At 45.7% G+C, this 21,416-nt stretch overlaps 1 protein-coding gene across 1 annotated transcript in view; it reads left to right on the top strand.

The window, feature by feature from the left end:
- The first annotated feature begins 17,389 nt into the window (after positions 1-17,389).
- The window catches only part of EDAR (ectodysplasin A receptor), a 42,818-nt gene continuing 38,791 nt past the window's right edge, over positions 17,390-21,416 (top strand). The window contains exons 1-3 of the mRNA XM_023552651.2: positions 17,390-17,489; positions 19,018-19,140; positions 20,140-20,321. Coding sequence (XP_023408419.2) covers positions 17,448-17,489; positions 19,018-19,140; positions 20,140-20,321 — 347 coding nt within the window. The 5' untranslated portion in view covers positions 17,390-17,447. The remainder of the gene's footprint in view (positions 17,490-19,017; positions 19,141-20,139; positions 20,322-21,416) is intronic.

Below are 21,416 nucleotides of genomic sequence, written 5' to 3'. Positions count from 1 at the left end.
CAGCACCATCTTCATGATCATTGGTATGCTCAAGTTCATTGTTGCTGCCACTGTGTATTTTGAGGGCCTTCAAAAAAATTTTTTTTTTAATTTTTTTTTTTCCAACCTAGGGGGCTCATCTTCCAGTGCTATGTCAGACAATATTCTGTTGTGATCCATAGGGTTTTCATTGGCTGATCTTCAGAAATAGGTTATCAGGCCTTTCTTCCTCATCTGTCTTAGGCTAGAAGCTCCACTGAAACCTGTCCACCTTGGGTGACCCTGCTAGTATTTGAAATATCGGTGGCATAGCTTCTAGCATCACAGCAACATGCAAGCCACCACAGTATGACAAACTGACAGACAGGTAGGTGGTAGAAATTGAGAATAAACCAAAAGCCATACCCATTGCTCTAAAGTCGATTCCGACTCATAGCGACCCTATAGGACAGAGTAGAATTGCCCCACAGGGTTTCCAAGGCTACAAATCTTTATGGAATCACACCGCCACATCTTTCTCCGTAGGAGTGGCTGGCAGATTCAAACAGCTGATCTTCTAGTTAGCAGCCCAGTGCTCTAACTACTGCACCACCAGGGCTCCTAAGTGTTAAAAGGATTAAAAGAGGTTGTGTATGCATGAACAATGTCTGACTGTGGGTCAAACCAAACAGAGCCCATTGCCATCGAGTCAAGTCATGACCCTATAGGACAGAGTAGAACTGCCCCATGGGGTTTCCAAGGCCGTAATCTTTACAGGAGCAGACTGCCATATCTTTCTCCCTCTGATTGGCTGGTGGGTTGGAAGCACATTTCAGTTAGCAGCCAAGCACTTTAACCACTGCAACACCTGGGCTCCTTTGACCCTGGGTAGGCCCTCAATAAATAGTAACCATCAGTAGGCTAAGAGAATGGGGCAGCTGTCTGCAGCAAACACACCTGCCAACTCCACTCTTGAAACATAGATTCCTGAAGAAAGCAAATGACATTTCTTTTAGGCACCCTGCCCGGTTCTCATTAAGTAAAGGGCACATGAAAAGGTGCTGCTTTTCCTACGTGGCAGGGAATCTTTAAATAGAGAGATCACTCCTTGAGGCAGAGTTTTGCCAGTTGGCTTGATGAATGCAACACCCGCTATCTCAACTGCCTGCCTCCTGACCCCCTTGGACTCACACATTCATTCCTCTGCTGGGTGTAGGGCCTGGCCCTCTCAGGTTGCCAAGATGGAGTGACGATTTGGAAATGAGGACCAAACACACCTCAGTGAAGGAAATTTACTTGTGTTTGCTTCTCCTCTGGCCAGCCAGCGAATTCTGCCTGAGAACATGAAAAGAGCTTAGGACAGAGGGGTTTTGTTGCTGGTAGTCATTTACAATGGTGAACAGGTTGTTATTTTCAAAACACTCTAGCAATCTTTCTGAAGTGAGTTTTTGAAAAGCTTTCACTGAGGTGAGTACTGAGAAAATGTCTCGTTTTTCTTCCCTTTCTACTCTTCGTTTTTGGCGGCGCTCAAGACTAGTGTGGGAAGGTGCTCGTGTTTTATTTGTGGACACTCAGAATTCCTGCGTAAGGTCTCCATGGAACAATCAGCTGGGCCCAGAGTGGGGTAAGGTCTCAGGGTGCCTTTCGAAGGGAACAAATCAATGGAAGCTGTTTGTCCTTAAGGGGCAGAATAGTGCCTTCCGAATGGCCCTGGTCTTTAGAGATGAAGGTGGCTGGAACCCACATGTATTATGTTCTTGAAGTGTTTAGAACAGACTTAGACAAAAACAAAGGAGCAGAAAGCAGAACCCCTACTCCCCACCCCCCCATGGCACTGTGGGAAAAAATAAACGTTATGCATCAGCCTCTTCTGAAACCTGCCTAAATATTTTACTCATCTACATCAAATACGGATCCTTGGTAACGAAATGGTTAAACTGCTTAACTGCAAAGTTGGCAGCCTGAACCCAACGGCAGCTCCACAGGAGAAAAGACCTGGCTCTCTGCTCTCGTAAAGATTACAGCCTAGGAAACCCTGTGAGGCAATTCTACCCTGTCATACAGGGTCGCTATGAGTCAGAATCAACTCAACGGCACACAACACTAACACATGAAATGTAAGGCCTAGACTGACCCAGGTCCAGGACATAACCGAAACCATTTTAAAACGTAGTCTTAGCAAAAAGAAATCAAAATGGGTAAGTGGATAAACGTTGTGGTTTATTAATACGATGGAAAGCTATTCGGCAATGAAAGGAATGAATTACTGATACAACATGGATGAATCACAGTATGTACAGTGAAAGAAGCCAAACACAAAAGAACACATGCTGTATGGTTCCATTTATATGAAGATCTACAACAGGCAAAATTAATCTATAGTGATAAAAAAAATGGGCTGGTGTTTGCCCGGGGTAGGGGTAGATGGATGGCAAAGAGCCACAAGAAAACTCTGGAGGGATAGAATTGGTCTGTATCATGACTCAATGGCAGTTACATGGGTGTTTCCATTGTCAAGGTCATTGACCTGTATACCTAAAATGTGTGAATTTTATCATACGTTAATTATGCCTTCATAAAGCTGTTCTTTTAAAAATTCAGTCTTAACAATAAGAATATAAAAAAATATAGCCCATTAACCAGAATAATAAACCCGTAAGGTTCTTTGGAGACATATGGGCTCTGAGAACATTGCTTTAATCATTTCGAACTATTTCCCACTTGAAAGCACCTACCCACATATAGGCCATAATGTGCGTAACCCATTATATATTGTAATATGCAATCAGAGAGCTTACTCTTGGCCTCAGAAGCAGCTTTTCTCTTATTCGCACATAATCCTACGTTCATGGTGTGTAACGATGCTATTAGATTTTTGGTTCAGATGTATGGAGAATTCAACTGCCTTAGTCTCCAGGTAACCGAAGAGACGGGCTGCTTCCAAGTCCAGAGTGCTAAGTGCTGGATCCAGGACACACATGGCCTCCTCCCCACACATTGAGAGCCTCTGTTCTGTTCCAGGCTTGCTGTGACTTCAGAGAGGTGCCAAGGCAGAGGCAGTTGCAAATGGGCAGATGGGGAGGTAGTTTAGCGAGGGAGGGTGTAGGGTGCAGGGAAGAAGAGAACAAGGAAAAGTGAGAGTCACGTCCCTCAGGTCTAAGGCCTTGAAGAGTTGGGTGACCTATGCCCACCTTCCATATCCTTTCCCTGCTCCCCTCCTTTCAGGCCAAGCCCTGGTGGCATTGACGGCTGTCTAGGGATGCTAACCCTGCAACGCCCTCGGGCCTCAGCCAGCCGTGGTGGTAACCATCTCAATTACTGGAGCAAAAACCATCCTCAGAAAGAGTGGGCTGTCTCATTAGGAGGAGAGTAATTGGGAGTACGTAGCAAGGTGTTTTGTTTTTTTTTTTAGCAAGGTGTATGTAAGTTTTTGTGTGAGAGACTGACTTGATTTGTAAACTTTCAGTTAAAGCACAATAAAAAATCATTAAAAAAAAAAAAAAATCCTCAGAGGTGCATCAAGCCCTCCTAGAGCCCCCGGGGTGAATAATAACAGTAATGATTTCTAGAACCTCATTGCTTGCTGAAGTTTTGTAGCTAATTTAGAACCTGTTGATCCCAGTGCCGATTAATGGTTTATCTCTTTGAAAAACTTCTTTTTCTTTGAGAGATGTCTTCACTCACAAATTCATGTCTTTTATTTGGCTGGCATGCTTCGGGATTCTGGTAGTGTGTCTTACAGTGATTGTTTATTATGTTCTTGGTTTGGCTGTTAAACCAAATCGATGTGATTGAGATCTATTAACACAGGAAGCCTCATCTCCATAATGCAGTGTAAAGGTTTTAAGGGGCCAGTTTACTGTCCTCTGGTGGACTTCAGCTCCAAGAGGAATGGCTGTGTTTGGGGTGACAGGTGGGCTGAAAGTACTGCTTTTCAAGCACCTCAGGATTGAAGAGAGTAAAGAAATGAGAACAGTGAATTGAGGGAGAAACAAGAACAGTAGCCACTTGGCAGAAAGGGGTCTTGATTTCATCAGAATGCAATTTAGTTCATTAGAATGCATTGCTAAAACAAGAGGATAGAGCAATGATCCCAAAGGGAGTATACTGTAGACTTTAGTGGCCCAGATGTGACGTGTCATCCTCTACCTCCAATGACCTTAATCCATGCCGATCCCTCTTCCTTTTTCTTTACCTTTCCAATGTGCTTCCTCCCTTCTCTTTAACTGCCTCCTGGCTGTCCTTCCATATCTCTGTCTGGAGCAGTTTTCTTGACCTTCCCAAATGGGTTATGTTTTCCCGTGTGCTCCCACTATTCCCAGTGCTTACTTCCACCTTATGGTGCTCGTCCCAATTATGTTTGCCTTTCTCATGGTCTTCCACAAATTGTGGGGTCGCACCAGGGCAGGGCCTGTGTTGGTTTGTTTGTTTTCCAATGTGATCCAGAATAGGTGCACAGTAAACAGTACAAGCATGGAAGGATGGATGGATGGATGGATGGATGGATGGATGGATGGATGGATGGATGGATGGATGGATGGATGGATGGATGGATGGATAAAAGGATGAATGGGCAGAGAAATGGAAGGAAATTGAATAGCATAGACATTAGAGTCCTGGAGGGTGGCTCCTATCATATCTCAACAAAACACCCACAAATTATCTCATGTTTCTGTATTTATGTAAGAGTTCTAGAAAAACGTGTGTTTTGTCATTTAAAGCAATGTATTTGGGTTATAATCACTTGCCTAATTTTACCATGAAAATGTTTTCCTTCAATTTTGATAAGGCAATGAAACAGGGATTTTTTTCAAAGTTTCTCCAGGCTCATCACTGCCACAAGACCATTTTAGCTCTGAGGCATTACATGAAACAGAAATGGAACTGTGAGCACATATCGTCACAGCAGGAGATTTGATAAGGATAATTGTTCTCCCTCTGAACTTTCTGGATAGATCTTTGCTAACCATGTTATTTTCATGAGCAAGACTTCAAGATAGTAACACATTCGGTTCTAAATGTAGGAGAGAGCTTTCCTCCTTCTTTGGGCTCCAGCCCCAGTTCTAGCATTGCACAAATGCACATGTACCTACTTAATAATGTAATTAATATTCTGAGAAGCCCAGACCTAGTCTGATGAACACTAATAATCATCTGAGACTTCAGGGAATGTCGTTAAGCCATGGCTGTCTACAGCACTTCAGAAACAATTACCATGGTCACCAGTTTACATGTTGGGAAATAAAGACTGATAGGAAAAGTTGAGTTAAATAGAAAGGCGAAGTGTGAACTAAATTTCCAAAATACTGGTTTTCTTTACTCGTTATCGCCTGTCTGGATTTTGCCTCTAAAGGGCTAAGGATCCGTATAGAATTCTAAACAGTTGAACCTGCTTATTTGTACTACCAGTGATCCTCCAAAAGAAAACCTAGGAGCAGCCAAAAGTAGATACATGCTTTGTGTGTTATATTATTATATGTGTGCAAGTGTATTATTTTCTGAATGTTATTTTAATTAAAACTGGAAAATGAAACTTGGGACCTTCGTTTTAAACTTTCGATTCAAACCACCAAACTCTTTATCAACATCTTTTTGGAAGGCCCCACCCAAGGGTTCAGACCCAGTGAGCTCAGCCTTATCTATTCTTCTCCAAGTCGGATCCTCTGTCCCTGTGGCCCTGTCTGTAGTTTGTCATCAGAGCCAGAAGGTTCACTCCAACCTCTTTCCACTCAGTGGCTCTACAGCCTCCCCTTCTTGTGTTTCCTCCCCCTGCTTCCTGCTCATCACCCCCACCTGCCCGTGCAACTCTGGGGAAATAAAAGTTGCTATTCCTATTATTTGAGAACTCATCAATCCTCTAGTGTATTAACCCTTTTAGAACACAGCAGGTATCAGATAGGCATCTTATGATGAAAGCTCCCAACTGCCTTTCTCCCAGTCAATGGCACCACCCAACCCGGTGCCGTCGAGTTGATTCCGACTCATAGTGACCCTATAGGACAGGGTAGAACTGCCCCATAGAGTTTCCAAGGGGTGCCTGGTGGATTCGAACTGCTGACCCTTTGGTTAACAGCCGTAGCACTTAACCACTACGCCGCCAGGGTTTCTGAATGGCACCACAGGCAGATGTAAGAACCAAAAGCTGGAGTCCTAGCATTGTCCTGAGAACTAACCGTAGTGGGTGCTTCTGCAGCCAGAGAAAAAAGCCTTCAACTCAGAAGGAAAGATCTTGGTCCTTAAAAAAAAAGTCACACACACGTTACGTATTTTCAGTCAAAAGTATATCCTTGTGAGAACATATGGGCACCACCCTCCGCTCTTGAGGTGTGGATGGAGAGTCAGTTTGTCTATTACGACCCTGAAACCTTCAGCAAGGAGTTTCTGAACAGAAGTTTCTCAGGGCGATTATAAAGAACGGAGGCTGGCCTTTTAAAACTGTTGTGTTATTTACAGTTCTAAAATGCCCCAAATATACTCTATTGTTAGACATTTTTGGAAAATACACCTGGTCTATATTTTCTGTCTTCATTTTCATTTCTCTGTCCTTCTGTGGTTCTGTTCAAGGCTTAGAGGGAGGAAAGGTTGCCTGTTAAGTCTTCACGAGACTTTTGATTCTCGGACTCTTCTCCTCCCCTGGCCACACTGCCTCTGAAGGCCCTGTTCAAGGGCAGGTTCTGCGGAGCAACTGAGCCAAGCAGCCAGCAGTCAGGCCCTTTGTGGTGGCCTCATCTGACCTGGCCTGAGCGACTGAGAACAGGACCAGCTACATAATCTGTGGGGCCCAGTGCAAAATGCAAATGCAGGGCCACTTGTTTAAAAATTATTATGAATCTCAAGATGGCAGCAACAAGGCATTAAACCAAGCGTGAGTCCTTCTAAGTGCCAGCCCTGTATAACTGTACATGTCATACACCCCTGGCCAGGTACACCCCCCACCAGAACTCCGTCCGTGTTCTCCCTAGCTCTCAGATGAAATACGTTTAACTGAAACAAAAGTAAAAAGAGAATGAGCTAATCTCGTCACAACCTAGCATTAATTAGTGCTATGCAACTGAGAATAAGGAAGCTTCGCAAGTCATAAATCACATCAAATGGAAGTATTTTCAGCTGCTCTGATAATGAGCTCCACAGGCTCCTGGAGGGTGAATGAAAGGTCTGTCTGTTGGTGGGAAGTCAGAGGGCCTTCTGGGGAGTCTGAGGAGTAAAGGAATCTTGTTGATGTGTGGGGAGGAGGCCACCAGCAGCCTTTCCTTGGGGCATCTTTCTGTAGGAGGAAGGAGAGGGTGGGAGAGGCCAGGGGAGGAGAGGGTAGTGCTGGGGGTGGGCAGGGAGCCGGGAGCCAGCTATAGGGCTGCCTCCACCCAGAACACAGGCAGCTGCCAGCTGCCTCACCTTTCTCTACCAAGAGTCAGCCAAGGTGCCAAGTGGACCTACCACAGCCTTCTCCCTGAAAATCAGCAGTCACATTCCTGCCCCTTGTCACTGTCACTGGTGATGCAGGCCACCCCAAGGGCAGTACTGTGTGCTCCTGTCACCTGTGGCCACCAGTGGGGCCTCTGTGTCCAGTCACTGCAGCTGGATCTGGATGAAGGAGCATAGGCAGCCAGCACCAGCTTCTGAGCCCCCAGGAGCAGGCCGCACACTGGAGATTGCAAAGGGGCCAAAGGAAGAGGGGATCTCCGGCAGCCGACTCATCTAAAAAGGTAACTCCAAAGGCTTCTATTCTTACAAAGCCTTCTGGCAGCCAAATTGCTTCGGCCTCTTCCCACAGATTAGGGATAGGCAACATCTAAGGTGTGGCTCTGTAGCTCAGCCCTTGTCTTCCTTGGGGACAGGTTCATGTTCAAGGGTGATAAAATGGGGTCAAGGGGTGTTCTAAACAGAATGAAGGAACTTGAAGCCACCAGTGGTTCAGCTTTTTGCTATACTACACAGTGGCTATCTGGAATCAAAAGGCTGATGATCAATGACGTCCTGGGACCTGACTAACAAGAAGAATGGTCATCCTCTTCCTGTGAGCCTTCCAAGTGTACTCTGAAGGCAGACAGGATGAGAAGTGTAGGCTGAGGGAAAACCACACTCCAAGGCTGAAGGGCGTTTAAAAACTGGACTCGAGGAAGTGGGACTTGGAAATAGAGGAAATGGCCCTAAGCTGTTTGTTGAATTGTGGTGAAAATACATGTATGTAACATACATTTGCCGTCTCAACACTTTTTACGTGTACAATTCAATGGTGTTAATTAATTTCATTATATTGGGCAACCACCACCACTGTGGGCCTAAACTTTTATATAATTGTGTGTTCAATGGCTGTCTCCCCTGCCAGATGAAAGTCCCCTGAGGGCAAGGACTTGCCCGTCTTGTCACCATCCCCAGGGTCTGTAAGACTGCTACATAGTAGTCTTCATCATTTATTCAGCAAATCAGTAAAGATTTGCTGAATAAATGATGAATGAATGAACAAATGAACAAAATTAAAGGAATCATAGTATCTAGTACAGAATACTAGGTGGGGTAATGCTAAAGATGGCATTTGTTCCTTGGGAGAGGATCAGGACTTAGGGAGGGAGAGACCCAGGCAAAGCCTTCTTCCTGGGTTCCCAGGTGAAACTAAACAAAGCCCCGAGCCCCTAGAAAGCAAGGAGGTGTTGGCGGTACCGGTGGCTTCTCAAACTTTAGTGTACCTATGCATCACCTGAGGACCTCGTTAAAATGCAGATTCTGGTGCCCCCGACCTGGGGGACTTCCCGAGATCCTGCATCTTACAATCTTGGAGGTGCTGCTGATGCCGCTGGTCGGGTTAGCAAGGCTCTACTGATACCTTTCTTGGTGGTTATTTATCTTCTGATCTTTTTGCCTTTATTTCAGCTTCGTCTGAATATACAGGCTAACTTCAGACTCATGAAGAAAAAGAGGTCAAGTGTACTCTAGACTGGTGTTAAAGGGAGGCAGGCTGGCTCCTCTGTCACCCCCACTCCCACCCCTCAGGCCCCCAACCTGCATCACTGCAGGCCTAGCCATCATCAGCCAATGACTGAGCAAGGAGCAGCCTGGAGTTACCTGACACCCCTCTTCCCACCAACAAGTTTGGGGTCCTGGAGTATAATTTCCATAAAAGAGAACAGCATTTCCCTAGATCTCAACTGTTCACTCCCCAAGACAAGCTATTGCCGTTAATTCTCACACACATATGTATGACATGGTTCTGTTACTCACGTGGTCTTATCAGCAGGTTAGAAATGCCACAGACAGCTTCAGAGAAAGCCTTCGGTGAGGCAGGGTACAGTCTCACAGGGAGACAGCTTCGAGGCTGGAGGTGGAAAAGCAGTGAGCTGGGGTCAGACAACGGGGATTCACGCTGCCAAGTCGTAACCTTGAACAAGCCTTCCTGAGCCCGTTTACCTCTTGGAACAGGGATCCTCGTATCTATTTTATCCTCCCACGAATCATTGCAAGTGCTTTGAAACCTGTCAAATGCTCCAAAATAAAGAATATACTATTACTGCCTCTAACACGCTCAGGTGGGTATTTTCACAGTAACTCCAGCACAAAGAAAATCAAGCTCTCTCCCACCGACTGAGCACAATCGGAGTTGCTGCCACATGGCAACCACCTTGACCTCTATTTTCCTGAGAACAGAAACACTTTATATACCTTGACAGTGTTTTCAAGTCTGCAAAGCCCTCGTCATATTCAGGATCGCATTTATTCCTCATAGCGTGATCCCCGTGGAGACACAGGGTAGAAGGGACATTATTTCCCCGTTTTTATAGGGGGGAATGTCAGGCTGCCTCCCAAGCAGGGAAAGTGGGGTTGCCAGAGCAGGGTGAGAAGGCAAAACCTCCAGAAACCAGCCCTCAAATGGCCGCACAGTCAGTCCCAAAGGCTTTTTCTTGCCTTTGAATAAAGTGAAGTTTCCCCAAGCCCTAGGTTGTCTGGAGTTCATTCATTCAACAAATAGAGTGGCTGTGATGAAAAAGGCAGACTCTGGGGCCAAATGCATGAGTTCAAATCCTGGCTCTGCCCCACTGGCTGTGCTACCTTGGGCAAGTTACTTACCTCCTCTGTGCCTTGGTTTCATATGGGTAAAGAAGAGTTATAGAAGTCTCTATCTCACATGGTTGTGGTGAGGATCAAACGTGTTAGTAGATACTAAAGTGCTTAAAACAGTGCCTGGGAAACACTAAACATGCAAGAAATGTTAGTGAGGGTGATGATGCGTTGAACAACTGCTCTGCACCAGGTACTGTCAACAAAATGGAGACAAATTGATGAGTAACTGTGGCCCCAGGTCTCAGGGAGCATGAAAAGCCTCAAGGAAGCAGGTTAGCACAACCCATTGTATGTAGTCCGTGTACCTGCCTATCCAAAGGCTGACTCTGTGTCCAGGTGTAGATGGGGACACAGGTGCCAAGTGACCTCAGGCTGTGTGTGCCCCTAAGGGCTTCATGGTAGAAGCTGGGTGGCTTACCGTTGCCAGGAGTGATAGTTGACACAGTTCTCACTCTCCCACACAGTCCTGCTTCACACAGAGCTGAAAGCACAGGTGGTGTTTTAGTCTTCTTTAGAAGACTTGAGGCATTGACAGTTTAGAATTCTCTCCCATGCTGGAGACCCAGGTTCAATTCCTGGCCAATGCATCTCGTGTACAGCCAGCACCCATCTGTCAGTGGAGGCTTTCATGTTGCTATGGTGTTGGACGGGTTTCAGCAGAGCTTCCAGACTAAGACAAAGTAAGAAAAGTAGATACTATTATTATATCTAACCTGAAAAAACAGTCATAGTCCAACCTGCAAGTGACCATGGGGATGATGCAAAGCCGGCCAGCATTTTGTTCCGTTGTACATAGGGTCACCGTGAGTCAATGCCAACCAATAACAATAGCAGAAGATTTGGGGGGAGGAACTTATTTCCAAATAAGCAAGAATTTTCATCATCTCTTGGTTAATTGCTTTAGACGCAGTTTAGCTGATCCTTGAAATATGGCGCCTTTTTTTACTTTTTCCCTTAAAATGATTTCAAACTTACAGAAAAGTTGCAAGAGCTTCAGCAATTATTATCATTTGGACAAACGTAGTGTCTTTTGACCCCTGGTTTTCCCTTCCTTATGGGCACAGACGTGATGTGTTTTCATGTCTACTTAAACCAGGGCTTTTTCTTCTGCATTCTGTGAAAGTCTCCACAAGCAGAGCAAGTGATCGCATTGTTAGCCAACGTTTTTTGTAACAGTTTTATTGAGCTATAATTTAGATAGTATAGAATTCACCCTTTCAAAGTATGTAATACAAAAGCTTTCAGTACGTGAACAGAGTTGTGTAAACCTTCTTTTAGAACATTTTCATCCTCTGAGAAGGAAAACTGTCTCCATCAGCAGTCGGCTTCTGTTCTCCCCGCCCTGACACCTGACACCTGACAGTGAATTTCTGTCTCCTTGGTGTTCGTTGCCGTTGAGTCAGCTCCGACTTCGGTGACCTTCTGTGTAACAGAATGGAATATGGCCTGGTCCTGTGCCACCTTCACAGCCACGGGTGTATTCCAGTGCATTGTTGGGGCTATGGTGTCAATCCATCTCATTGAGGATTTCTGTAGATTTGCCTGTTCTAAACAGTTGATATCAATGAAATCATGCAATATTTGATCTTTTGTGACTGCCTTATTTCACTCAGCATAATGCCTTCAAACTTCTTCCATAGTTTCTGTACTTCATCTCTTTTTATTGCCAAATAATATTCTATCGTATGGATATACCACATTTTATTTTTCATTCTTCCTTTGATAGACATTTCAACCATTAAGCCATTATAAATAATGCTGCAGTGAACATGTGTGTAAATATTTTTAGATGGACATACGTTTTCATTACTCTTGGGTGTCTACTTGGGAGTGGAATTGTTGGGTCATATAATAACACTATGACTAACATGTTGAGGAACTCAATGTGCCTCATTTTTTATCATGAGGGCAGGGACTCATCTGTTTCATTCCAAACTGCAAGCTTCCTGAGAACAGCGACTCTATGAGCTACACTGATCTTCTTGCTTTGTGCCAAGCACCATGCTCTACTTAGAAAGAAAAAACAATCAAATCTGTTGCCATCAAGTCGATTCTGACTCATAGCAACCCTACAGGACAGAGTAAAACTGCCCCCATAGGGTTTCCAAGGAGTGGCTAGTGGATTCCAACTTCTGACTTTTGGTTAGCAACTGAGCTCTTAACCACTGCACCACCAGGGTTCAGCTTAGAGTAGATTTTTAATAAGTGCTTGTTGGTTGACTTGAGGCCTTAGGGAGAGGAGATTTCTTGATGGATATACGACTTTATATTTGGACTTAAGGGTGTTTTGAACTTTTATCCTTTGATTCTTAATTTCTATAGCTTGTAAGAAAAGCTCTATGTATTAGCAAGTGGTATGATTCCTAGGTTTTGGAAGACAACTCTCTTTTGCTTTTCTTTCTTGGTTCTTGAGTTAGAGAGGGCTGTGGGAGGAGAAGAAAGGGAGGGTGTGGGACCCACTTCAGTTCAGGCAAATCTGCAGAGCGCCAACAGCTCTCCAAAGAACTGTAAGGCATCGTGTCTCTGATGCCCCATAGCTGCTACCCCGGAGCACGGGCCACGAACACCTCCCAGAGGCCTCTGCTGGTCATTTTCTTGTCTAACCCAGGTTTTAGGAGGTTGGACTGTTTGATGCTGGTTAAAGACTTGCGATAAAGGAATGATGGTTACCAGGGTGATCTCACGTCTAAAATGATAGCTGCCAAAGGACAGCTGGGGCTGAGATGGTGATAACAGGAGGGACCAGGTTCTGGAGCACTTTGGCCTCTCTTCCTCCCTCGACACCTTTCATCAGCCTCAGGGGCTGGCCCTACACCTATTGGCCAGTGTATCATTCTGCTGAGGTCATAGGACAGCTTAGAAACAAAACATCAATAATTCCTGCCACATAAATCTCTCCAAATGAGACCTACTGTTCCATCCTGCTCTTCCCTCTGACTCTTGATTTAGAACTGTTAACCAGATATGAATTTAAAAAAATAAATAAATAAGTGTAGTGATTACGAGCAAGGGCTAGGTCAAATCTTGGGCAAGTTTTCAGTCAGCCTCTGGGTGCCTCAGTTTGCTTACCTATAAAAGGTGAATAAGAATAGTACCTACCTCATAGGGTGGTGGTAAGGATTAGAAAAGAGTAGTGTCTGGTAAGAAGTCAGAGTTCAATAACTGCAGGCATTTAGCATTATTGTTGTGTTGTTATTATAGTGTTGAAGAAGGCCAAAAGGCAGAAATGTAGAGAGTAGGTGGAAGTGAGAAGAAGCAGTAAACTTGAGCAGGGGCTGGCAAACTTTTTTATAAAAGGTCAGAGGGTAAATATTTTAGGCTTACTGGGCACTACGGTTTCTGTGGCAACAACTCAACTCTGCCATCACATCATGAAAGCTGTCATTGCACCAGTTCCTATCAAGTTGATTCTGACTCATGGCAGCCCCCCGTGTGTGAGAGTAGAGCTGTACTCCACAGAGTGTTCACTTGCTGATTTTTCAGTAGATGGCAAGGTCTTTCTTCCAGGGTGCCCCCGGGCAGACTCTGATCACCAATTTTCTGGTTAGCAGCTGGGCACCTTAACTGTTTACACCACCCAAGGATTCCAAAAGCAGCCATAGGCGGTAGGAATGGCTGTGTTCCAATAACATTTATTTACAAAAACAGGTGGCAGGTTGGATTCGGCCTGTGGACCCGTAGATTACAGACCCCCGAACTGAATCATTCACAAAGTGGGTAATTCCACAAATTAGCGGCAACGTTTCGGTGCCACTCCCTCCATTTTCCCACCACTGTCGTAATTATGGGGGACAGGGGAGCACTTCCAAAATGTGCTACCGGGCAGGAGAGCACACCCCACTCGGCTCCTCAGCAACTGCAGCTCTGAGATTGACACTGGGCAGTGAAGGGGGGGGAGGGGATTTGGGATGATTTCTCAGTAAATCCCCCCCCAAAAAAACAAGCAGGAGGTCACGACTGAGAGCAAAGCCCACCCCACCAGCTCCTGAGGGGCCTGGACCTATTCTTCAGAAGCTGCCCAGTCCATGAGCTCAGCCTTCTGGGCTCACCTTTTGGGTGCAGAACTGCATTTTGTTAAGGCAAGTCAGGTTTCAGAACCAGAATCCAAACTAGATCACAAGACTCTTCTCCCTTCCCCGACCCCGCTGACCTTCATGGGGAACTGGTAATAATAACAGTAATGATAATAAAAATAAATCCAAAGCCGTGGCCTTTTTGTTTTGCTTTATGTATTTGTTTACTTTTCTGTCTCCTTGGGCTTACCTGGGAACAATTTTAATGAGCCTCTCATCAAATGCTCCTGGGTGACTCTCAGGTGAGGCAGGCCCAGCCCTTTTTAGCACTTACAGAGACGCCCTCCAAGGTTGGGCTATAATTAGAAGTCAATTAAATTAGAAACCATTAATGTTTTCCTTGGAAGGCCTCCAGCCCAGGCTCTCTTCAGGAGAACCTCTGGCCCCATGTACAGACTCAAAGGAAACCCACCACTGCTAACTTCATCATCTTAAAACAAAGGCCAGGGACCGTTGACCCCAAGGGAGTGGGTTCCTAGGTTCCCTTTGGGCCTTTGTTTCCATCTTCCTTTTCCCGTTTAGTGAGGCTTTGGGTTGGGCACCCTCTGCTTCCCTTCATAGCCTGCCCTGGCTTGCCCCATTGCTAGAAGGAAAATACCCAGTGAGTTCACAGCTGGGGTGGCTGGAAGCTTTAATCTTGCCTGAATCTCCTTAGTGTTTCTCAGTGGTAAACTTCTGGGCTCAGTTAATTTAGCACTGAATTGTAAGGCTGTGTGCTAGAAGGTGGGAAAAGGCAGTCAGTGTTTGTATCTTTACAAGAGGTTTGGAAATTTAGCCCTTCGCCAAATGCCACCTGGTGTCATTCACTGAATGAGTGAGAGACATTTCCAAGATAACTGGGCCAAACAGCACCAGCCCACGGAAAGGTCCGAGCCTGCAGGGCCCCAGTATCTTTAAGTGCAATCTCTTTCCCCTCAGGATCATCCCTCAGGATGTTCTACTTCAGTGTCTGGATTCCCCACACACTCAGTCATCACCCAAACCTGTTCTTAGGGCAATCAGAGAGAGGCATCTTTTTTCCCAAAGTGAAAATTTCTCTATTGTCTTTTTTTTTCTCCTGATTATGAAATTAATATGTACTCATTCTAAATCATCCAGATAGTACAGAACTGTAGAAAATAAAAAGTGAATGCCCCTCGTATTTCTCCTTCAAGTCCTTGGTCACTCCAACCCTACGTCACTCATTGCCAGAAAATCTTTGCTGGAAGTTTACTGCATGCCACTCCAGAACAATTTCTATGCAGATACAAACAGAGAACCATTCTTCTGTGTGACTCAGGACACGGCTTTCTTCTTCATCCAGCAATGTATGACAGACGTCTTCCATGTCGAGGAGACAGAGCCCCCTCCACGGTATTCCACCCATCTGATGCTCCATTGGACTTTTTGTTTGGTTGGGTTTTGTTTGTTGCTGTTATAAATAAGCCTGTTATCTTAAGGCTCCTCTTTGAATATATCAAACTTTTTCTTATGGAAAGCATGGGTGCTTGCTGCTCCACAGTCGGAAGTCAGAATAGATGGCTGCTGGAGGAACCAAACTTGTGTGTGCTGAGACATTGAAAACCACTGAGACTTGACATTGAGAGCCATGGAGACTTGACACTGAGAGCCACTGAGACTTGACATCGAGAACCACTGAGGCTTGACATTGAGAGCCACTGAGACTTGACATTGAGAGCCACTGAGACTTGATATTGAGAGCCACTGAGACTTGAAGCTCTTCAGATGTTACCTCTCACTCCTCTCTCTCTAGGTATTTATATACTACTTGCTTCTCTTAAATATGTATTCTCTCTTCAAAAAATTCACTGAGCAAGACTTAAAGTCCTGAGGGAGTCAGAAAAGAATGAGACCAAGTCTCTACCAACAAGAAGCTTCATTCTCCACCCAGTCCCCTGGGTGCTCCACTCACTGGCATCCCGGGGCTCTTTCCAGGTCAGTTTGAGACAATTGCCCCACTCCCACCTACTCAGCCCTTACCTCTTCAATTTAACTTCTTTATTTCCAGTAAATAGTCTTTTGGCTGCTTTTCTCCCTAATACCTTTAGGATGTTATAGGGACAAAGTTCAGAACATTTCTCCTAAAAAAAAGAATGGCTATACTATTCCTGTTGGTCGCCTACTTTGAGCTACCCTACACGGTATTTTGTGTGTGGTATTGGGAATTACTGGTTCTCATGACCAATCGTGGCTCACTAAGGACAAGAGGATTCAAGGGTGAAAGATCTTGGGAGATTTTCCAAGGCCCATTTAGACTTCTGCTCAGCGCCAGTGGTTAATTCTGGAGGGCTCCCCACAAAACCCATCTTTGAACGAGAGCAACAGTGACAGAGTGTGCAATTGGGGAATCTAGGCGGTCACATAAGCATGTCATCTCTCTTTGGACAACTAAGCTAACACCCAGACTAGCAGGGTAAGACTGTTTTGAGTTAGAAACACACGTCTCCCATTCTGAAAGTGAAAAAAATAACACCTCCTCCTTCAAAGTAGTACACGAATGTAATAGTTGGTAGAAATCATCAGAAAACCTAGGCTGTAGTCAACCTTTGTCCATTAGCTAGATGTGTGACCTTGGGCAATCACTTAACCTCTCTGGGCTTCATTTGTCTCAGCTGGAAAATTAACCAGGTGGACTCCCAACATTTTCTTAATTACTTGGATGGATGACCCATTATTAAGATAGAGAGAAGAACCTCCTTATTGAAATACATACATGAGGGCTGGAAGAACAGAGAGGTAAATGGAGGCCTGGACCAGATTCTCTCACTTGGCACTCCCTCCGGGTGTCCTCTTTTTGCCCTTATGCAAGGAACCCACAGATCAGGAGGGAGCCCAAAGCACGCCCATACTTAAAGCTTATGTAAGGCCTGGCTTCTTCAAAGCTTTCTGAGCACATTAAACAATTAGTCATAAACCCCAGGGTTTAACAACAGGCCCGTCAATGTGCTCCCCGAGGACCTTCTTCTCTGAGGCTCTTTCCCAGGAATGGGTGTGATGCTGGGTGAGGGCCGTGGAGTCAGCACAAGGTGCGTGGAGCCAGGATTCAGCTTAAAATCTGCCTTTTCCTTCAGGGTGTATTTGTTCCCCACCCCCCGCTTTGGGGTGAGAAAAAAACACAAAATCCAGTGGATCACACCCATGAGGAAGCCACATTTTCCTTGAAGGCAGGTGGGCCCGAGGATTGGGGAGGGGGCATTAATTCATTGCCCACTGCACAGGGTGGAGCTAGGCATGACTTCCAGGGCATGGCGCTGTTCCTGGAAGGCCAGGGCCTACACTGCATGCATTGAGAGAAGAGGCAGCCTCCTGGTGCCCACCTGGTGCTGATGAAGTGTGTCTTTGCAGGTGGACACCCAGGAAAGGATGGCCACGCGGGGGACCGTAAACTGGCTCCCTGTCCTGGTGGTAAGTGTGTCAGAATGCTGAGCTGCTATATGCACCTTACCTGCCATTTCAGTTAAGTCTTGCAAACTCACTGAGCCATCCATCTTTGGGTGTGGGGAAAGGCTCAGCCCTGCATCTGAGCTGGTGGTAAGCAGCTTGGGTTCCCATGCCCTGCTATGTCCTTATTAGCTATATGACCGTAGACCAGTTCCTTAGTCTTTTGAGCCTCAGTTTCCACCACTGTAAAATGGGAACATGTTATGATAATAGCACCTCTCTCAAAGGGTTCTTGTGAGGATTAAATAAGAAAATGCCTGTAAAGTGCTGAACACAGTACCTGGTTCAAATTAAACATATTTTAATGGTAACTGTCTTTGTTATACAGTCATGGAGAGAAACATGGTTAAATGCTCATTTGTGTTCAGATACACGCAACTCAATGAATATTGGATGAGCACCAAGCCATATGGGGGACACACAGTTGAAAAAGACCTATTTCTGGCCCTCACTGAGCTTTCTTCCTGATGGAGAGGTTAAGACAGTACCACAAGGCCTAAATGCCAGCAGACATATCTATGGCATTGGAAGGAGCCATGCTGGCTTAGATGCTCCTGGAGGGAGTGGCCAGATCATAACCTGGAGACAATGAAAGAAAGTTCTCATGGGTGGTCTTAGTTATCTAGTGCTGCTATAACAGATATACCACAAGTGTGTGGCTTTCAAAAAAAAACTGTTGCCATCGAGTTGATTCCGACTCATAGCGGCCCTATAGGATAGAGTAGAACTGACCCATAGGGCTTCCAGGGAGTAGCTGGCGGATTTGAACTGCCAACTTTTTGGTTAGCAGCCGATCTCTTAACCACTGTGCCACCAGGGCTCCATGGGTGGTTTCAGCCAACAGAAATTTATTTTCTCTCAGATTAGGGGGCTCAAAGTCCAAATTTAGGGCACCAGCTCTAGGGGAAAGCTCTCTCTCTGTCGGCACTAGGGGAAGGTCCTTGTCTCTTTTCAGCTTCTGTCCCTCAGTTCTCTGGCAATGTTCATGTGCCGTGGCATCTATCTTCCCCAGTCTGTGCTTTTATTATATCTCAAAAGCAATTGGCTTAAAACACACCCTACACTGAGATGGTCTCATTAATATAACAAAGAAAACCCTATTCCCAAATGGCATTACATCCACATGTACAGGGGTTAAGATTTACAGCACATATTTTGGGGGGACACAATGAAATCCATAACATGGGTGAAAAGGAACTGAAGCAGACCTCGAAGGTGGGGTGGGGTTCCTGGATGTCACTCGGGTCAGGGTGGAAGCATGCTGGTGGGAGGCAGAGTGTTGTCATGCTCTGCTTATTAGACAAAAATTACTGGGGACTGATTGAGCATCAAACACTCAACTTACTAAACATGGAATGGGGTTCCCTACCCTCTAGGAGGTGCCTTCTTTCCTATAAGCCATCTCCAAGCTCCTTAGGCCCTGACCCTGAAAAGGTACCTTGTGTTTCCAGTGAGGCATGGAGGCCAAAAGTGACCCTCTTTCTTGTGGCAGGTGTCTCTGATATACTCAGCGAGAGCAGAATACTCAAACTGCGGTGAGAACGAGTACTACAACCAGACCACAGGGCTGTGCCATGAGTGTCCACAGTGCGGGCCAGGGGAGGAGCCCTACATGGTAAGGACCCTACCTACCCCAGCTGGACTGGCCACGCGCCACTCCTGGGCCTGGGTGAACCTCAATGCCAAGGTCAAGGGAGATGCTTTCTTCTGCATGTAACATCATCCACAGCTTGCCTTGATCTCTGTATGGTCACCCAGGCAAATAAGAGCAGTCTTCTGTAGTCACTAGACATTGCGACTGAAGGATTGCAGCTGCTCTGCACCCAAGGACAGTGCTTACCTCAGCGGGAGACAGCGGGGCATCTGTAAACGGGTTTCTCAGAGTTATTTTTAATATTTTTAGAGGACAGTTACTTTCCTATTCAACCCTGATTAAATGTGTTTCGGATCATCTGAATCAGAAGCATAACTGAAATGTCTTCCAATAATAGCTTATTTATTCCTGAGTTTTGTGTCTCCCTTCTCCTTTGGGGAAGACCGAGCATATATGTTCTGTTAAGAACTAAGCAAAGCTTCCACGATTTCAAGATTTGGGGTTCTTGTAGACAGCTGAGGGAGTCGCTGAAGGGTGCAAACTCTTAACATGTTCAGCTGCTAACCGAAACATTGGAGGTTCGAATTCACCCAGAGGCGCCTCGAAAGAAAGGTCGGGTGATCTAATTCCAAAAAATCGGCTCTTGAAACCCCTGTGAAGCACAGTTCTACACTGACGCACCCGGGGCCTCCATGGTCGGGGGTGACTCAACAGCAACCAGCAGATAGCTGAGAAACGTTAGACACCGGTGTCTGTGATGTACACCGGACATTGTAGAAGCTTGTTTAACTTATTTCAGAGCACTCAGAAGGGCAGTGACTGAAGCTGGAGAGCCCCTGAGAAAAGGAATGCTGCTCAGGATGACAGCTGGTGAATGGAGGATAAGTCAGGAAACGAGGGCTCAGCAAGAGTAGCTTTCAGAAACAGCCAGTGTGTCATTGCCCATGGACCACCTGTCTGAATTACTTAGAAGTAGGTCACTGTAGTCACATGCGTCCCATTTCCTTTTCCCCCTGTCAGTCCTGCGGCTACGGCACCAAAGATGACGACTATGACTGTGTCCCGTGCCCAGCAGAGAAGTTTTCCAAAGGAGGCTACCAGATATGCAGGCGTCACAAAGACTGTGAGGGCTTCTTCCGGGCCACTGTGCTGACGCCGGGGGACGTGGAGAATGATGCTGAGTGTGGGCCTTGTCTCCCCGGGTAAGCATGGGGTGCTGTTGGGCCTCATCAGGACCTTGCTGCAGAAAGCCCTGAATGTCACTTTGTGAGGACTCCTGGGGAACCTGCAGGAGAACTGGGAACTCCTGAGCACCTGCAGGTCTGCCATGTCACATAACTCCAGCCACTCATCCTGTTCCACAAGGGGCAGCTCAGCAGAGAGGGAGCCACACACATGTGGTCCAGGATGCCTTAGTCGTGTCACCAGTGTTCACAGGACAGGCAGCCCATCCAGGTGACCTTGTCTCCAAATAGTAATAATGATATCTCTGACTACCCAAATAAACAAATTCATCAAATACTTACAATGAGATGACATATGTGAATTACTTTGCAAAAAAGAAAACTACAATCCTGTACAAAAACGTTGGAGCCCTGGTGGTGCTGTGGTTAAGCATTCAGCTGCTAGCCAAAAGGTCAGCAGTTTGAATCCACTAGCCACTCCTTGGAAACCCTATGGAGTAGTTCTACTCTGTCCTGTGTGGTCACTATGAGTCAGAATCAACTTGATGGCAGAGAGTTTGGTTTTTTGGTTATACAAGAGCATTATTTCCTTAGTTCAAATTTGTTACTGAGAAGCATCTATTTCCATGGCTTCTGCATTCTTCGCTCTCTGATGGTCACACCCACCATCAGTCGCCCCAGTTTTCTGTCTCCAGCTCAAGCCTGCCTCAGGAGCTACAGACCCATATATCTAACTATCTATTAGGTAACCCCATGTAAATGTCCCTGACACAGAGTATAATTCAAACATGTTTGTTAATTAATAAAGCAGGGGAACCTTGTTTCAGAACCTTGTTTTTAAATCTGCAAAAAAAAAAGCAGAAAGCTATACCAAAAAAACCCAAACCCATTACCATCAAGTCAATTCTGACTCATAGTGACCGTATAGGACAGAGTAGAACTGTCCCATAGGGTTTCCAAGGAGCATCTGGTGGATTTGAACTGCCAACCTTTTGGTTAATAGCCAAGCTCTTAACCACTGTGCCACCAGGGCTCTACAGATAGCTATAACCAGGGAAAATATTAGACTACCCTCCTGGAAAATATAATAAAAACAAGTTTCTGTAGTCTGGT

The sequence above is a fragment of the Loxodonta africana genome, chromosome 15 (assembly GCF_030014295.1).
Source record: "Loxodonta africana isolate mLoxAfr1 chromosome 15, mLoxAfr1.hap2, whole genome shotgun sequence".
NCBI classification, from domain to species: domain Eukaryota; kingdom Metazoa; phylum Chordata; class Mammalia; order Proboscidea; family Elephantidae; genus Loxodonta; species Loxodonta africana.
Note: the sequence above shows the minus strand (reverse complement) of the source record. Positions and strands in the feature narration are given on the sequence as shown.